This window comes from Diaphorina citri, unplaced genomic scaffold, assembly GCF_000475195.1.
Source record: "Diaphorina citri unplaced genomic scaffold, Diaci psyllid genome assembly version 1.1 scaffold932, whole genome shotgun sequence".
Lineage (NCBI taxonomy): Eukaryota > Metazoa > Arthropoda > Insecta > Hemiptera > Psyllidae > Diaphorina > Diaphorina citri.
In genome coordinates this window covers 99,830-115,083 of record NW_007378363.1, presented here as the reverse complement: position 1 = coordinate 115,083, position 15,254 = coordinate 99,830, and the positions used below count along the sequence as shown (strand labels likewise).

The 15,254-nt window shown below is 43.2% G+C and overlaps 2 protein-coding genes across 2 annotated transcripts; both read right to left on the bottom strand.

The window, feature by feature from the left end:
• Positions 1-132: 132 nt before the first annotated feature.
• LOC113469036 lies at positions 133-5,138 on the bottom strand. The gene is made up of 5 exons (XM_026826442.1): positions 5,125-5,138; positions 4,794-4,966; positions 2,141-2,604; positions 653-1,035; positions 133-529 (listed from the first exon to the last, which is right to left on the bottom strand). The coding sequence occupies exons 2-5, from the start codon at positions 4,949-4,951 to the stop codon at positions 182-184; spliced, it is 1,353 nt and encodes a 450-aa protein (XP_026682243.1). The 5' UTR covers positions 4,952-4,966; positions 5,125-5,138; the 3' UTR covers positions 133-181.
• Positions 5,139-6,625: 1,487 nt separating this feature from the next.
• LOC103513164 lies at positions 6,626-13,162 on the bottom strand. The gene is made up of 7 exons (XM_026826441.1): positions 13,102-13,162; positions 10,903-11,096; positions 9,402-9,485; positions 8,976-9,302; positions 8,456-8,891; positions 7,247-8,015; positions 6,626-6,818 (listed from the first exon to the last, which is right to left on the bottom strand). The coding sequence occupies exons 1-7, from the start codon at positions 13,160-13,162 to the stop codon at positions 6,626-6,628; spliced, it is 2,064 nt and encodes a 687-aa protein (XP_026682242.1).
• Positions 13,163-15,254: the final 2,092 nt, after the last annotated feature.

Sequence of the window (15,254 nt, the reverse complement as noted above, 5' to 3'; positions counted from 1 at the left end):
TTTTTAAACACATTGGGTTGTTAACATAAATCAGTAGGTTTATAAAAAAAAAAAAAAAAAAAAATCTAATGGGCACACTCTAATAAATATTAATAATAATATATAAAAAAAATCTAATGCTTACCCAGATAATACCAAATCAGCGAGCATATGCTTACCCAGATAATAATGCTTACCCACTCTAATGCTTACCTAGATAATACCAAATCAGCGGTGTCTCATATTCACTAGCCAGGCCCAGAAGGATTTGTTCCACATCAATATCCCCTCCTTCCTCTTCTGTTGCTCCTCCTCTTGTAGCACCATTAGTTGAACTTCCACTAATTTTATTCCCATCAGTTGATGGTCCACTAAATTTATTTCCATCAGTGGATTTTCCACTAAAGTTGCCTCCATCAGTGGATTTTCCACTAACCTTATGTTCCTCATCAATCCCCATTTTGGCCAGTCTTAGCAGCACCAAATATTTCAGCCCTTCGCCCCCCTCTTCCAGCTCCCACTGCATGCTGGCGTAAATTTGGCAACACTGGTGCGGGCTACACGTTGCGCACTCATGAGGCGCGTTAATTGATTTGTCGCGCGCGTTATTTGATCTGTCTTGTGCATTATTTGATTCTTCAGGCGCGTCGCTGGCGTAAATTTGGCAACACTGGTGCGGGCTACACGTTGCGCACTCATGAGGCGCGTTAATTGATTTGTCGCGCGCGTTATTTGATTTGTCTTGTGCATTATTTGATTCTTCAGGCGCGTTAACCCGATTTTGTCCATAGTTAGGACAGTTAGACTTCCCACGCGCATCAATTAAAGCGCATTCCGTCTCCTGCGCATTAAGCAAGGCGCATTCCGTCTCATGCGCGTTAATCAGTGCGCATGCGTTGTGAAACTTGAGAACGAGCACAGGAAGGCATTGGTTAAGTGGAGGTGGTATCGTGTTGAGATGGGAGGAGGTTTGGAGGTGTTGACGGCGTTTGTAGTGACTTACCGCCAAATAGTAGGCGGCTTGCGGCGAGTGTTTGTGACGAAGGAGGTGTTCACCTGAAGAGAGAAAAGGAAAGGTGATAAAGCTTACCGCCAAATAGTAGGCGGCTTGCGGCGAGTGTTTGTGACGAAGGAGGTGTTCACCTGAAGAGAGAAAAGGAAAGGTGATAAAGAACTCTCTGATTGGTTGATGTCAAACTTCATAGCCAATCTGATCGCTTATTCTATTTCTAAGATTTTAACTTAAACGAAAGTTTTTAATCAAGATTGTGGTCCTGGTCATTAACCACTACCGAGGCAGGTATCCTCGGTGTAGTGGTCAAGACGCTCGCCTGGTAAACAGGAGGGCGTTTGTTCAATTCCAGCTGAGGCGAGGTATGGAATTTTATCCAATATATAAAAATGAATATTTGTTCGTTTGTGTGTGTGTGTGTTCGAACTTTATGCCTGGCCAAACCGCTCATCCGATTGCTATGAAACTTTGTGAACTTATTGCTTGCACTCCCGTGAAGGTTATAGGCTATTTTCCGGTTCGTTTTTGTTAAGCTACGCCGAGCAAGACCACTAAATGGATGAGTGACATGAACGGCCGCGCCTTAAGGATTTACTAGCAGAAATCCGGAGCGAAGCGACAGATTTCGGCTAGTCCTTAATATAATTTGGGAATTTGACCACAATAATAGTAGTAGCCTACTGCTGGAGTAAAGGGACTTTTCAGTCCTATGCAAACTTTTAGAACTGTCCGACTTACAGTTGAGAAGTTGCGGTTCCCCTCCATGCGCTTCCATCGGACTTCCCAGTTGACGTGGACTATAGCCTACTGCTGGAGTAAAGTAACTTTTCAGTCCAATGCGAGTAGTTAAATAAGCACTAATATTATCATTGGTTCTGGAGGACGAGGAACAATTTTTCTTTTCTTTTACTCCTAACCTTATAAATCGTACCCATCCTATCCTGTGTTCCTTCTCTCTTCGATTTCGGGACGATAAGACCATAGCAGTTACAGTTCCCTCTGTCAAACCTCTTAAAAAAAGCCCACTCTGAGCATTAGGTGTAAGGGCAAGTAGCTCTAAGGGACGCGATAAGCTTTTTCGAGTCTTCTACGAAACCCTTATCAGTGGAACGGTCACCAAAGTTAAGCAACATCGAGTCCGGTTCTCACCTATACAGGTGTCAGCAAATTCCAACATGTTCAAGTTCAACAGGAGAGGAACCACTCTCAAATATACACTGTTGCCAGACTGTGCGTTCTGGGAACAGAGCGGTGTCACCGCTGTCCACCACAGCTCAGGGTGGGGCAGTTGTGTCTCGGATTGGGCCTGTTGGTCTAGATGTTGTTGGGCCCCACGTTTCTCTTCAGAGTTGTGTGAATTTTGTTGTTGGCCCAAGGGATGTTGTTGGGCCAATGGTTGTTGGGTCTTATGATCCTCTTCATAGTCGTGAACAATTTGTTGTTGGTCCAAGGGCTGTTGTTGGGCCCCATGTCGCTCTTCTCGGCTTCGTACGTTTTGTTGTGGGGACAATGGTTGGGCTGCTTTTGTTTGTTGTTGGTCTTGCTGTTGTGGGGACAATGGTTGGGCAGCTTTTGTTCCGGAGATCTTCTGTTTCGAGCTGAGCTCTGAATTCCTGTAAAAGAGAAAACAGTGATTCAACGACTTGTAGAGCTCGAAAACGAACCTGATAACGGCAAAGGTCCTATGGGGCTTGTCTGCTTTGTGAGCGTTTCGACGGGGGTTCGATTCTCGTCCGGGGCAAACTTTATTCCATCACAAGGATAATGTTCGTCCTCGGAACGGCTGGCTTTCTCCTATCCTGTCTTTCTTCTCCCTTCGAGCTGGCTTTCTCCTATCCTGTCTTCCTTCTCTCTTCGATTTCGGGACGATAAGATCATAGCAGTTACAGTTCCCTCTGTCAAACCTCTAAAAAAAAAAGCCCACTCTGAGCATTAGGTGTAAGGGCAAGTAGCCCTAAGGGACGCGATAAGCTTTTACGAGTCTTCTACGAAACCTCATCAGTGAAACGGTCACTAAAGTTAAGCAACATCGAGTCCGGTTCTCACCTATACAGGTGTCAGCAAATTCCAACATGTTCAAGTTCAACAGGAGAGGAACCACTCTCAAATATACACTGTTGCCAGACTGTGCGTTCTGGGAACAAAGCGGTGTCACCGCTGTCCACCACAGTTCAGGGTGGGGCAGTTGTGTCTCGGATTGGGCCTGTTGGTCTAGAAGTTGTTGGGCCAAGGATTGTTGTAGGGCCCCACGCTTCTCTTCAGAGTTGTGTGAATTTTGCTGTTGGCCCAAGGGATGTTGTTGGGCCAATGGTTGTTGGGTCTTATGATCTTCTTCATAGTTGTGAACAATTTGTTGTTGGTCCAAGGGCTGTTGTTGGGCCCCATGTCGCTCTTCTCGGCTTCGTACGTTTTGTTGTGGGGACAATGGTTGGGCTGCTTGTGTTTGTTGTTGGTCTTGCTGTTGTGGGGACAATGGTTGGGCAGCTTTTGTTCCGGAGGTCTTCTGTTTCGAGCTGAGCTCTGAATTCCTGTAAAAGAGAAAACAGTGACTCAACGACTTGTAGAACTCGAAAACGAACCTGATAACGGCAAAGGTCCTATGGGGCTTGTCTGCTTTGTGAGCGGTTTGTCGGGGGTTCGATTCTCGTCCGGGGCAAACTTTATCCCAACACAAGGATAAGGTTCGTCCTCGGAAGGGCTGGCTTTCTCCTATCCTGTCTTTCTCCTCCTTTCGATTTCGGGACGATAAGACATTAACATTTACATTTCCCTCTTTTTTCAACTTTTCCTATTCCTCTTCCCCCCCCCAAAACATTCATTCAAGAAGCAGGTAGATATCTCCCTTACGTGACAGCAGCCTAAGACGCGTTTCGTTCTTATTTGAACTCATCAGTTCTCTCCTGTTGCTCTCCTGGCCAAGAATTTGGAAGTGTTTGTTATTTATACATTAAGAGATGGAAATTGTGGAGAAACGAGAACCTGCGTTTTCTCTGTAAGATTTTATTTAGTGTTGATGTGAGCTCTACAAGCTCTTCCATCCAACCTCTCCTACTTACCTATGTAACTCATCTTGTCCTTCGGCCGACATTTGGTCGTCTTCTCGGCCTCTATTGGCCACACATATCTGGGCCATATGCAGGGCTGTTGCCGCTTCTCTGGCCTTACCGAGACTGAGATATCCATACCTCTACGCTACTTACCTATGTAACTCATCTGAACCTTCGGCCGACATTTGGTCTCCGTTTTCTTCTCGGCCTCTACTGGCCGCACATATCTGGGCCATATGTAGAGCTGTGACTGCTTTCTAAGACGCGTTTCGTTCTTATTTGAACTCATCAGTTAGACATAGCTCTCAGGTGCTGGCCAAGGATTTGGAAGTGTTATTTATACTTGAGAGATGGAAATTGTGGAGAAACGAGAACCTGCGTTTTCTATGTAAGATTTTATTTAGTGTTGTTGTGAGCTCCACAAGCTCTTCCACCCAACCTCTCCTACTTACCTATGTAACTCATCTTGTCCTTCGGCCGACATTTGGTCATCTTCTCGGCCTCTATTGGCCGCACATATCTGGGCCATATGCAGGGCTGTGGCCGCTTCTCTGGCCTTGCCTAGACTGAGATAGTAGACGTGTACTGTTATCCATACCTCTACGCTACTTACCTATGTAACTCATCTAAACCTTCGGCCGACATTTGGCCTCCGTTTTCTTCTCGGCCTCTGTTGGCCGCACATATCTGGGCCATATGCAGGTGCTTTTCTGGCCTTACCGAGACTGAGATATCCATACCTCTACGCTACTTACCTATGTAACTCATCTGAACCTTCGGCCGACATTTGGCCTCCGTTTTCTTCTCGGCCTCTGTTGGCCGCACATATCTGGGCCATATGTAGAGCTGTGGCCGCTTCTCTGGCCTTACCGAGACTGAGATAATAAACGTGTACTGCTATCCAAACCTCCATGCTGGACTCGAATAGGAGAGCGAGTGATGTGAAATACAGCTCGGCTTTGTCCTGTGAAACAAATGATTTGAGGAAGCAAAATGAGTTCGTGTTAAAGCCGTTCACACTTGTCGTTCGGATAAAAATCGTGTCGTGTGTAGTGTGAACATTCCCTCCATGCTGGACTCGAATAGGAGAGCGAGTGATGTGAAATACAGCTCGGCTTTGTCCTGTGAAACAAATGATTTGAGGAAGCAAAACAAGCTCGTGTTAAAGCCGTTCACACTTGTCGTTCGGATAAAAATCGTGTCGTGTGTAGTGTGAACATTTAAATTGCATTTTTGCAATCAATTTTCATATTTCAATAATCTTTTTACACTGGTAATGCTGCCACTGGTCGCTACTTGATTAAAGTAGCCACTCCAATTGTCTCACGAGGGCTGAGTGCACCCCGAACTCCAAGCACAGAGCCGAAAAAACCTCGGCCCCGCCGGGAATCGAACCCGGACCTCCTGCGTGCAAGCCTAGTGTGATACCCACTCGGCCACGGAGGCTACTTATGTGTTGAAACATTTTTGCTCTTCAAAATCGGACAGATCGTTTGAGAGTTATGGTGAAACAAACTGATAAACTTCAAGGCTCACAACGGAAAGATCAGTGGTTTGGGTGGAACAGATCCTCCAGGAGAACCGTGCCACTTAGTATTGAGGGGTTTGATGCTCTTTGCTCTCCGCTCCACTGTGTTTTGAGCTGAAGAGGGCCTGAAGAGTCCTACCTAATTTTAGACTTACTCTTTATCATGGACACTCGTTGCTATCTTGAAAGCCCAGAAGAGGTTAGGTAGTAGAACAGCCGCGGTAGACAGTAATAGTACGCAGAAAAAAAGACGGAAGAACACGCGAAGACCGAAGGATACGAAAACGAAACGTTACACAGATCTTACAATAAAATAAAAAAATATATACCGAATTTGTCACAAAAACGTTAAAACATTAAAAATCCTTAATTTTCGAACACTTTGTTCATAGTTCATGGTTGTCGTTCGGAATCGAACCCGGACCTCCTGCGTGCAAGCCTAGTGTGATACCCACTCGGCCACGGAGGCTACTTATGTGTTGAAACATTTTTGCTCATCAAAATCGGACAGATCGTTTGAGAGTTATGGTGAAACAAACTGATAAACTTCAAGGCTCACAATGGAAAGATCAGTGGTTTGGGTGGAACAGATCCTCCAGGAGAACCGTGCCACTTACACCCATATTTATGAACAAAATATGGCTCTCAAGCAAGTGCTCAAGCATCAATTCCAAACATCTGATTGGCCAAAATTTGTTTAAGACTGATCTGAGACCGAGAATTTTCATTCATAAATACGGGTGTTAGTATTGGGGGGTTTGATGCTTGGGGGGTTTGATGCTCCGCTCCACTGTGAGGGCTGAAGAGGGCCTGAAGAGTCCTACCTAAGAAAAGCCAGAAAAAATATCGGGGTAAAGTGTAAGATAGCAACGAGTGTCCATGATAAAGTAACTTTTCTTTTGAGTAAATAAAGTCCAACTCAACTTGTGAACCTGAACCAAAGTCATAGCCAGTCTAGTTAGCGTGGAAGTCTAATTAATGTATTGACCGTTGCAATGAACTCTCAAGAATACGTAAAAGTCCTACCTAGGGAAAGCCAGAAAACATATCGGGGTAAAATTAAGCTCTCACTTTGTTCGATACACCCATACCTGAGGGCGTAACATATTGGGATTTGCCCACGGATAGTTTAGACGTTTTCTTAGACGAATCTTCAGGGGTGTTGGCAGGTGTTGGGGGTCTGGAAGTCTCTTTGGTGTCCACGAATTTGAAACGATCTATGCCTGTTCTGCTTTTCAATGTGGTCAGGGACCTCTTTGGTTTCCACGAATTTGAAACGATCTATGCCTGTTCTGCTTTTCAATGTCATCAGGGACGGCTGAGGCTGAAACAGAAGTGAATTATTTGTCAATCTATCATAATTCATATTATGTTGTTAGCACTTGGCGGTCTGGAAGTATCCTTGCATGGTTTCCCCAAATATGAAACGATCCATGCCTGTTCTGCTTTTCAATGTGATCAGGGACGGCTGAGGCTGAAACGGAAGAGAATTATTTGTCAATCCATCACCACCTGCCTCGGTGGTGTGGGCTCAATCCCAGCCGAGGTATGGAATTTTATCCTCAATATAATTTGAGAATTGACCACAATAATAGCAGTAGCCTACCGCTGGAGTAAAGGGACTTTTCAGTCCTATGCGAGCAGTATAAATAAGCACTATTATTAATAAATATCATGAGCGAGTCTCTCTTTACACTCAGATTAACACTCTGCTTCAAACACTCCTCTGCCATCAGTAACTGGGCCTCGGCTGTGTCTTCGTGGTCTGGCTGTTTTCCTTGGTCATCATTTAATTCGCCCGGTTTTCCTTGGTAATTTAGTTGGCTTTGGTCCATCTTTTGCTGGTCCGTTTGTTTCCCTTGGCCATCATTTAGTTGGCCCGGTTTTCCTTGGTAATTTAGTTGGCTTTGGTCCATCTTTTGCTGGTCCGTTTGTTTCCCTTGGCCACCATTTAGTTGGCCCGGTTTTCCTTGGTAATTTCGTTGGCTTGGGTCGATATTTAGCTGGTCCTTTCTCTTTCCTTGGTCCATATATAGCTGTCTTGAGTTCATATACATGGTCCGTTTCTCCCTTGCCTTCCCTTGGTCCTCGTTTAGTAGGCCCGTCCCTTTTCCTTGGTCCATGTTCAGTTGGCCCTCGCTCATGTTCCGCTGGCCCGTCTCTTTTCCTTGGCCCATATTCAGTTCGTCCTCGTCTAGTTGGCCTTCTCTTTGTTGGCCCCCCAGTTGGCCCGTCCACAAGTGACTTCGTCCCAAACAATACCGCCCGTAGTCACTCCACACATGCGCATTGTTAGAGTTGACCGCCTTTGCGGAACGGATGCGGCTGAGGTACAGGCGTTGCGCGTCGGACTGGTAACCCTCCTGCGCATACTGGTCTGCGTACGACAGGAGGCGCGCATGGGTGACCGCCATGTCCGATGTTGCTTCGTCCAGCGCGCTTCGGGTGCCTGTGTAGGGATGGGAAGGTTTTGTGAGTTGTGAGTGGTCAGTTGATTCTCTTAAGAAAGAGAACACATTCACCTCTTGTTTGATAGAGGGTAGAACAGAACAACATAGAATAGATCAAAATAGAATAGAAAAAAAAATGATTAAATAAATAAATACAAAGAGAGATTTGTTTGAGGGAACTGTAACAACGCGTAGGTCTTATCGTACAGAAATTGAAAACAGAAGGAGGACAGAAGAGGAAAATGAAAAAGGAGAAAATTAGAGGTTAAAAAAAAAGAGGTTTGATAGAGAGGACTTATCGTCCCGAAATCGAAGAGAGAAGGAGGTCAGGATGGGAGAAAAAGTCCACCGTTTCCGAGAACAAATGTTATCCATTCAGGACAATACCACTCTCCAAGCTAATTTCGCTACCAAAAATATAGTTAATAATAAATCTCACCTCCAAATTCCGTACACTCATCCGCGGGCCGCACACGCTTTCCACCCCCGGTCATCGGGCCCGCATCGCACTCCACATTTTGGACAATTCTGCTCATCACGGCCATCAAATGGGCATGGATCTCGCCCAACTGGGCCGCCCCGTAGGAATTAGGCGCCCCGAGGCCTCTGTAGCCGCCGGCTGCCCCGGGGCCGTTATCAGGTTCGTATTTGAACCGCACGTAGGCCATCATGGGCCGCTCCAAAATGTCGAAACATTTGGTGATGGCCCCCGATCGAGAGAGGTATTGTTTGAAATCGTTGGACAGGGAGATTTTCGGTGGCGCTCTCGTTTGGCCAGTCCTCTTTTGGTGATCCACCGTTTCTGGGTCGGTTTTGAGGTCAATTTTAGTTTGACCGATTTTGGATTCAAGTTTCATCTTTTGGTCGCTTTTGAAATTATAAGATTTTTGGCCATTTTGAAGGTCATTTTTAGTTTGACCGATTTTTGATTCAAGTTTCATCTTTTGGTCGCTTTTAAAATCTGAAGTTTTTTGTTTGTTCTTGAGGTCATTTTTAGTTTGGTCGACAAAGGAGTCAAGTTTACTTTTTTGGTTACTTTTGAAATCACTCCTTGTTTTGTTGTCGTTCTTGGAATGACTTTTTGATTTGTGATCACGTTTCGTATTTGTATCGTTTCCATAATGGGGACGCTTTGTTTCTTCACCGCTTTTGTGGCCACTTGGCATCTGGTATTCCCCGTCCATTATTTGGTCTCCATATTCACCGTGGCCGTCTTTGGTTTCGTGTCCCGATTGACCTGTGGGTCGTATGGTCCCCACCCAGTGTTGCCGGATGGCCGCTTTCACCTTCACAAAGTCCTCGTGCTCCGCGTAGTTGGTTTCGTGTCCCGATTGACCTGTGGGTCGTATGGTCCCCACCCAGTGTTGCCGGATGGCCGCTTTCACCTTCATAAAGTCCTCGTACTCCGCGTAAAAAATGCGCGTACATTTGGCAACTGCGCGCTCGAACTCGGCTTGAATTTGATTCGCCTGAAATAAGAGTAGAACGGAAAGATTCGACACTCTTGGCAACTTCGGAAATTCATAGAGAGTCACGTCAAACAATTTGCTACATTAGACTCTTGAGGTCTGTGTCGTAGCATACCCATCCCGTAGTATGTTCCTCATCAGATGAGGGAGAGGAGACTCATGAAATTTTATAATTTGAGAATTGTATTAGAGTAATAGCCTACTGCTGGAGTAAAGAGACTTTTCAGCACGAAAACACTAGAAAGTAAACACCAGAAAGTAACCCGTTGAAATATTTGTGGGTAATCAAATTACGAGGGCAATTATTTTCAACGGTGGGAATTGGAACGTAACGGAAACATTCGACACTCTTGGCAACTTCGGAAATTCATAGAGAGTCACGTCAAACAATTTGCTACATTAGACTCTTGAGGTCTGTATCGTAGCATACCCATCCCGTAGTATGTTCCTCATCAGATGAGGGAGAGGGGACTCATGAAATTTTATAATTTGAGAATTATATTACAGTAATAGCCTACTGCTGGAGTAAAGGGACTTTTCAGCACGAAAACACTAGAAACTAGCTTACTGCTGGGAGTAAAGAGACTTTTCAGCACGAAAACACTAGAAAGTAAACCTGTTTTCAGCACGAAAACACTAGAAAGTAAACCCGTTTTCATCACGAAAACACTAGAAAGTAAACACCAGAAAGCAACCCGTTGAAATATTTGTAGGTACTCAAATTACGAGGACAATTATTTTCAATGGTGGGAATAGGAACGTTTTGGGATGCGAGAGCGTTACTTACCACTATTGAACAGGAGCTGGTCTACTCCCTGTTATAAAGAATTGAATATTTCTTGTTCATATTGCCAGTAAAGGACAAAAGGAAAACAGGGACTAGACCAGCTTGAAATCTCCCTTGCTAAAGAAACAGTAAAGGTTGAGTGCAAAGGGCATTCACTCGTAAAAATTGTGTAGCCAAAACCGATTGTCAGCCCAAAGCAATCACTCCAGAGCTGATTGAGAGGCTCTCTCTCCCGCTCTCCCTCTTTCTCCAAAATAAATAAAATTGGGCCCCCATAAAATATAAATGTATTTGTTAAAAACTCCAACTGAAACACCCTATTTAGTCCTGCCAAGAATCTAACTCTCTAACACACAGCCCTCTGTACAAATTGGGGAATTCTCTCCTCCATCCATAAAAGTGGTCAAGGCGCTCGCCTGGTAAACAGGAGGGCGTGGGCTCAATCCCAGCCGAGGTATGGAATTTTATCCTCAATATAATTTGAGACTTTGACCACAATAATAGTAGTAGCCTCAATTTGAGCTATAAATGTATTTGTTAGAAACTCCAACTGAAACATCGTACTTAGCCCTGCCAAGAATCTAACTCTCTAACATAGCCCTCTGTATAAATTGGGGAAGTCCATCTCACCTGGAAGGTAGCCAGCACTCGGGTCCTTCTCAGGCCCGGATGTATCAAATCGGACAGGTCAGCCAGGGCCAGAAACGTCATGGGGAGGAGGCCAGGGTCTACTACGGCCTTCTTGGCGCTTATTAGGTTACCGCCCCCTGTGTTAGCCATTGAGCGGCCGGCCTTACGATCCTCCCCGGCCTTCTTACGGGCGTCTGAAACGAGAGAATGGACCAATCAGAAGATAGTATTTTGACAAATCAAACAAGAGTATTTTAGAAGAATATACAAATGAGAACTCCCAATATTGAAAAAAAACCATAGGTCCGACCTTGGTTATGGAATTGATCTCGAACTTGTACCGAAGTACTGTATTTTACCTATGCAATATAAACTTGTTTAGACTGCGGGAGTAAAGGGACTTTTCAGTCTCATTCTGGCAGGATAAACAAGGTATATTCTCTATTTTTAAGGTCTTCCTTTTGGTGTGTAGAAAGGTGTAGGGTCTCATTTAAGATTTCAAAGCTAACCTCTCTGGGGCCGTCCCTATCATGTAAAATAAATGAAACCCAGCAGAAAATGCTTCCCCCTGAGACACGTGTTTTAGCGTTTTTCGAAATTCAAATTCATTCTCGAGATATTGCAAGTGACTCTTTTTTTCTGAAACACTCTGTACAAGACCTTGTTTGGACTGCGCGGAAGCGGAAGTAAAGGGACTTTTCTGTCCTGTGCTGGCATTATAAACAGGGTTTCTATCCACTTTTTGCTCGGCGATTTACGGTCTATTTGTAGATAACGATGGTTCTCTCTTTGGATAAACGTATCTATCTTTTACCTTTAAGACTTTAAAAGTTTAAAGATAATATACCTTGATCTTGAACTTGCTCCCCCTCTTTCCTGGTCTTTCATTCTACTATCACTCTCTTGAAGATATCTATCACTTCTCAATGTATTTCCTCTTGCCACCTCTTTCCTGGTCTTTCATTCGCCCCAAAGGACGGGTTGAGCTTCTACGAATCTACGAGGAAAACTCGTTTCTACGCATGTAAAATAACATTAAAGAGTTCTGTTAACGTGACGCTAGTGTTGGTTGAAAAACTTTCTATCCACTTTTTGCTCGACGATTTACGGTCTATTTGTAGATAACGATGGTTCTCTTTTTGGATAAACGTATCTATCTTTTACCTTTAAGACTTTTAAAGATACTAGACCTTGATCTTGAACTTGCTCCCCCTCTTTCCTGGTCTTTCAATTTACTATCACTCTCTTGAAGATATCTATCACTTCTCAATGTATTTCCTCTTGCCAAACGCTGTAGAAACTACGGGATTTTTTTTTTTTTTTTTTTTTAAAAAAAAAAAAATGATGTTCTTTCGGGGAACTGACGGAGAATTGACCACTGCTCCAGTAGAAACTGAATGGAGCATTGGTCAATTTTCCAGTGGTCAGTTTCCTGAAAAGAAAATGTACATCTATTCTATTTTCTTGTCGTACGTTTTGGAGTGCACACTAAGCACAGTATTCAAAGTGATCTGATCTTATTTAGTTAGTTCCATTTTAAAACCCAATAGGAAATGGTATTTATTTTGTTGTAAAAAACATCGTCCCAGAAAGAGCGAAAAACCTTATTCAATTCAGTTAAAAAAAGCCTGAAACCATTTCTGTAGCAAGGGAAATTTCAGGCTGTTTAAGGTCCCCCAGTCAGCCTAGTTAGCTTAGTTGGTAGTGCGTCTGCCTTGTAAGCGCTAGGCCGCGGGTTCGATTCCCGCCCGGGGCGGATTTTATCCTGATGGGATAATGTTCGTTCTCGGAACGGCTGGCTTTCTCCTATCCTGTCCTCCTTCTCTCTTCGATTTCGGGACGATAAGACCATAGCAGTTACAGTTCCCTCTGTCAAACCTCTTAAAAAAAAAAGTGATCTGATCTTATTTAGTTCGTTCCATTTTAAAATCCAATAGAAAATCGTATTTATTTTGTTGTAAAAAACATCGTCCCCTAAAGAGCGAAAAACCTTATTCCATTCAGTTAAATATAAAACTACTCGTATTTAATGACGTTTTGTTCCTCAAGCTACTATTGTATCGCTTTTGCCGGCCACTCACCGTCGGACCGTCTGATAAAAAAGCTTCCTACCCAGGTCTCTCAGACAGTCTGAAAGACTCTCAGACTGTCTGAAAGACTTTCAGACAGTCTGAAAGACTCTCAGGCAGTCTGAAAGACCTGGGTTGGAAGCTTTTTCCGTCACACACGTTCGGACTGTCTGAGCGTAAGAAGTCGGCATTATCCTATACCTGATGTCTTGTTAGCTTGGAGGGTAGAGCATCTGCCTTGTAAGCGCTAGGTCGCGGGTTCCATTCCCATCCGGGGACATCTCTTGTCTCGGTGGTGTAGTGGTCAAGGCGCTCGCCTGGTAAACAGGAGGGCGTGGGTTCAATCCCAGCCGAGGTATGGAATTTTATCCTCAATATAATTTGAGAATTTGACCACAATAATAGTAGTAGCCTACTGCTGGAGTAAAGGGACTTTTCAGTCCTATTCGAGCAGTATAAATAAGCACTATTATTATTATTATTATCTCTTCTAGGGGGGCGATGTAAGTGAATCTTCTAGTTTGACTTTTTGTACATAGGTTGTCCCCCAGTGTTTGTAATTAATTTGATTTGTAACTAAATTATAAAGTACGATGAAAAAAGTTGTAAATAAACACAGTTGCAGAAATTGAAATTCCGACCGAGTTTTGTCATTGATTTATTTGTAATGTAGCCAGCGTACTTAGCTTACTTGGTAGTGCGTCTGCCTTGTAAGCGCTAGGCCGCGGGTTCGATTCCCGCCCGGGGCGGATTTTATCCTGATGGGATAATGTTCGTTCTCGGAACGGCTGGCTTTTTCCTATCCTGTCTTCCTTCTCTCTTCGATTTCGGGACGATAAGACCATAGCAGTTACAGTTCCCTCTGTCAAACCTCTTAAAAACAAAAAATTGTAATGTAAGTTTATATCTCAAATACCTATTTTTTGTACATAGGTTGTCCCCCAGTGTTTGTAATTAATTTGATTTGTAACTAAATTATAAAGTACGATGAAAAAAGTTGTAAATAAAGACACTTGCAGAAATTGAAATTCCGACCGAGTTTTGTCATTAATTTGTAATGTAAGTTTATATCTCAAATACCTGCTCAAATGCCTATTTTATTTAATAAATAACTCTAATAGAGTGGTTTAGTGGAATTATTATTTGTGGTTTTGGGTTCGAAGCAACAAAATTGTGCATGGCCGGGTTCAAACTGCGTGTTAGTGTGAGAATTATTCTGAGTTTTCTACCTACCTACAAATCTACCAGCTGTCCAACTACACCCATTTTTATGACAAATTAGTCTTTCTCCCTCCCTTTTTTTTCTCTCCCTCTTTTTCTCTTTCTCTGTATGTTTCCGGAAAGAGAATGAAATGAATAATGTTCCCAACACGCTACGCTAAATTCTTTTTTTACTAATGAGGCAGAAAGAAAGAAATGCGAAAATTGATGATTCTCATGAAAAATATAACTGTCCAAATGTATTTTTTTCGTAAAGATCGTCAAAAATAATAAATAATCCGAAAAGATTTTTTTTTAAAAAAGTATTTCTTCTCTGAGAAATTCGTCCCCAAAGTGTGCGCGGGAAAAATAATGAGATTCAAATTTTTAAAGCGTAGGGACGCTTGGCAACATTGCGTGGGACGTAACCAACCATGAAAAAAGAAATTCTTCTGGCTCTTGCTAATCTGATCACATCGTTTTCTTTGGTTGTTGCGTTTTGTATCTGCTAATTTGGCTGTTTTTCTGAGTATCCTGTGGGGGTGTAGTGGTCAAGGCGCTCGACTGGTTAACAGGAAGGCGTGGGTTCAATCCCAGCCGAGGTATGGAATTGTATCCTCAATAAAAATACTCATTTCATTAGCGTATAGGTAAACTTGTAATTTGATTTCTATTTTATTTTTATTTAATTTTTTATTTTTCATTTTTGTATGTTTTTTTTTTCTTTTGTATTGTTAGCATTCAGTTTTTTTTTTTATTGTAATAAATGGGACGTTGTCCCGTAAAATTTTGTAAAAAAAAAAAAAAAAAAAAAAAAAAAAAAAAAAATTTAAAAAAAAAAAAAATAAATAGGTAGGTTTACATAAAGTGGAATTGTGAGTAGGGATGTTTGGTATGTGGGATCATATTATTCTTCTCGATCGAGAGAGTAAATGACCCTGCCAGCCCTACTTAGATTGTGAGTAGTGGGTCTGCCTTGTAAGCGCTAGGCCGGGGTTCGATTCCCGCGCCAGGGGATTTTATCCTGATGGGATAATGTTAGTCTCGGAACGGTGGCTTTCTGCTATCTGTCTTCCTTCTCTG

What these genes read in the sequence shown, in the direction of transcription:
- LOC113469036 (XM_026826442.1), bottom strand. Translation starts at nt 4,951, where the DNA reads ATGGAGGTTTGGATAGCAGTACACGTTTATTATCTCAGTCTCGGTAAG. An exon ending in ATTTGCTGACACCTGTATAG is followed by an intron (nt 1,036 to 2,140) that starts GTGAGAACCGGA and finishes TTCTCTCTTCAG; the next exon opens with GTGAACACCTCCTTCGTCAC. An exon ending in GCGCAACGTGTAGCCCGCAC is followed by an intron (nt 530 to 652) that starts CAGTGTTGCCAA and finishes TGTAGCCCGCAC; the next exon opens with CAGTGTTGCCAAATTTACGC.
- LOC103513164 (XM_026826441.1), bottom strand. Translation starts at nt 13,162, where the DNA reads ATGCCGACTTCTTACGCTCAGACAGTCCGAACGTGTGTGACGGAAAAA. An exon ending in AGTACGAGGACTTTATGAAG is followed by an intron (nt 9,303 to 9,401) that starts GTGAAAGCGGCC and finishes GACTTTGTGAAG; the next exon opens with GTGAAAGCGGCCATCCGGCA. An exon ending in ACAAACAAAAAACTTCAGAT is followed by an intron (nt 8,892 to 8,975) that starts TTTAAAAGCGAC and finishes AAATCTTATAAT; the next exon opens with TTCAAAAGCGACCAAAAGAT.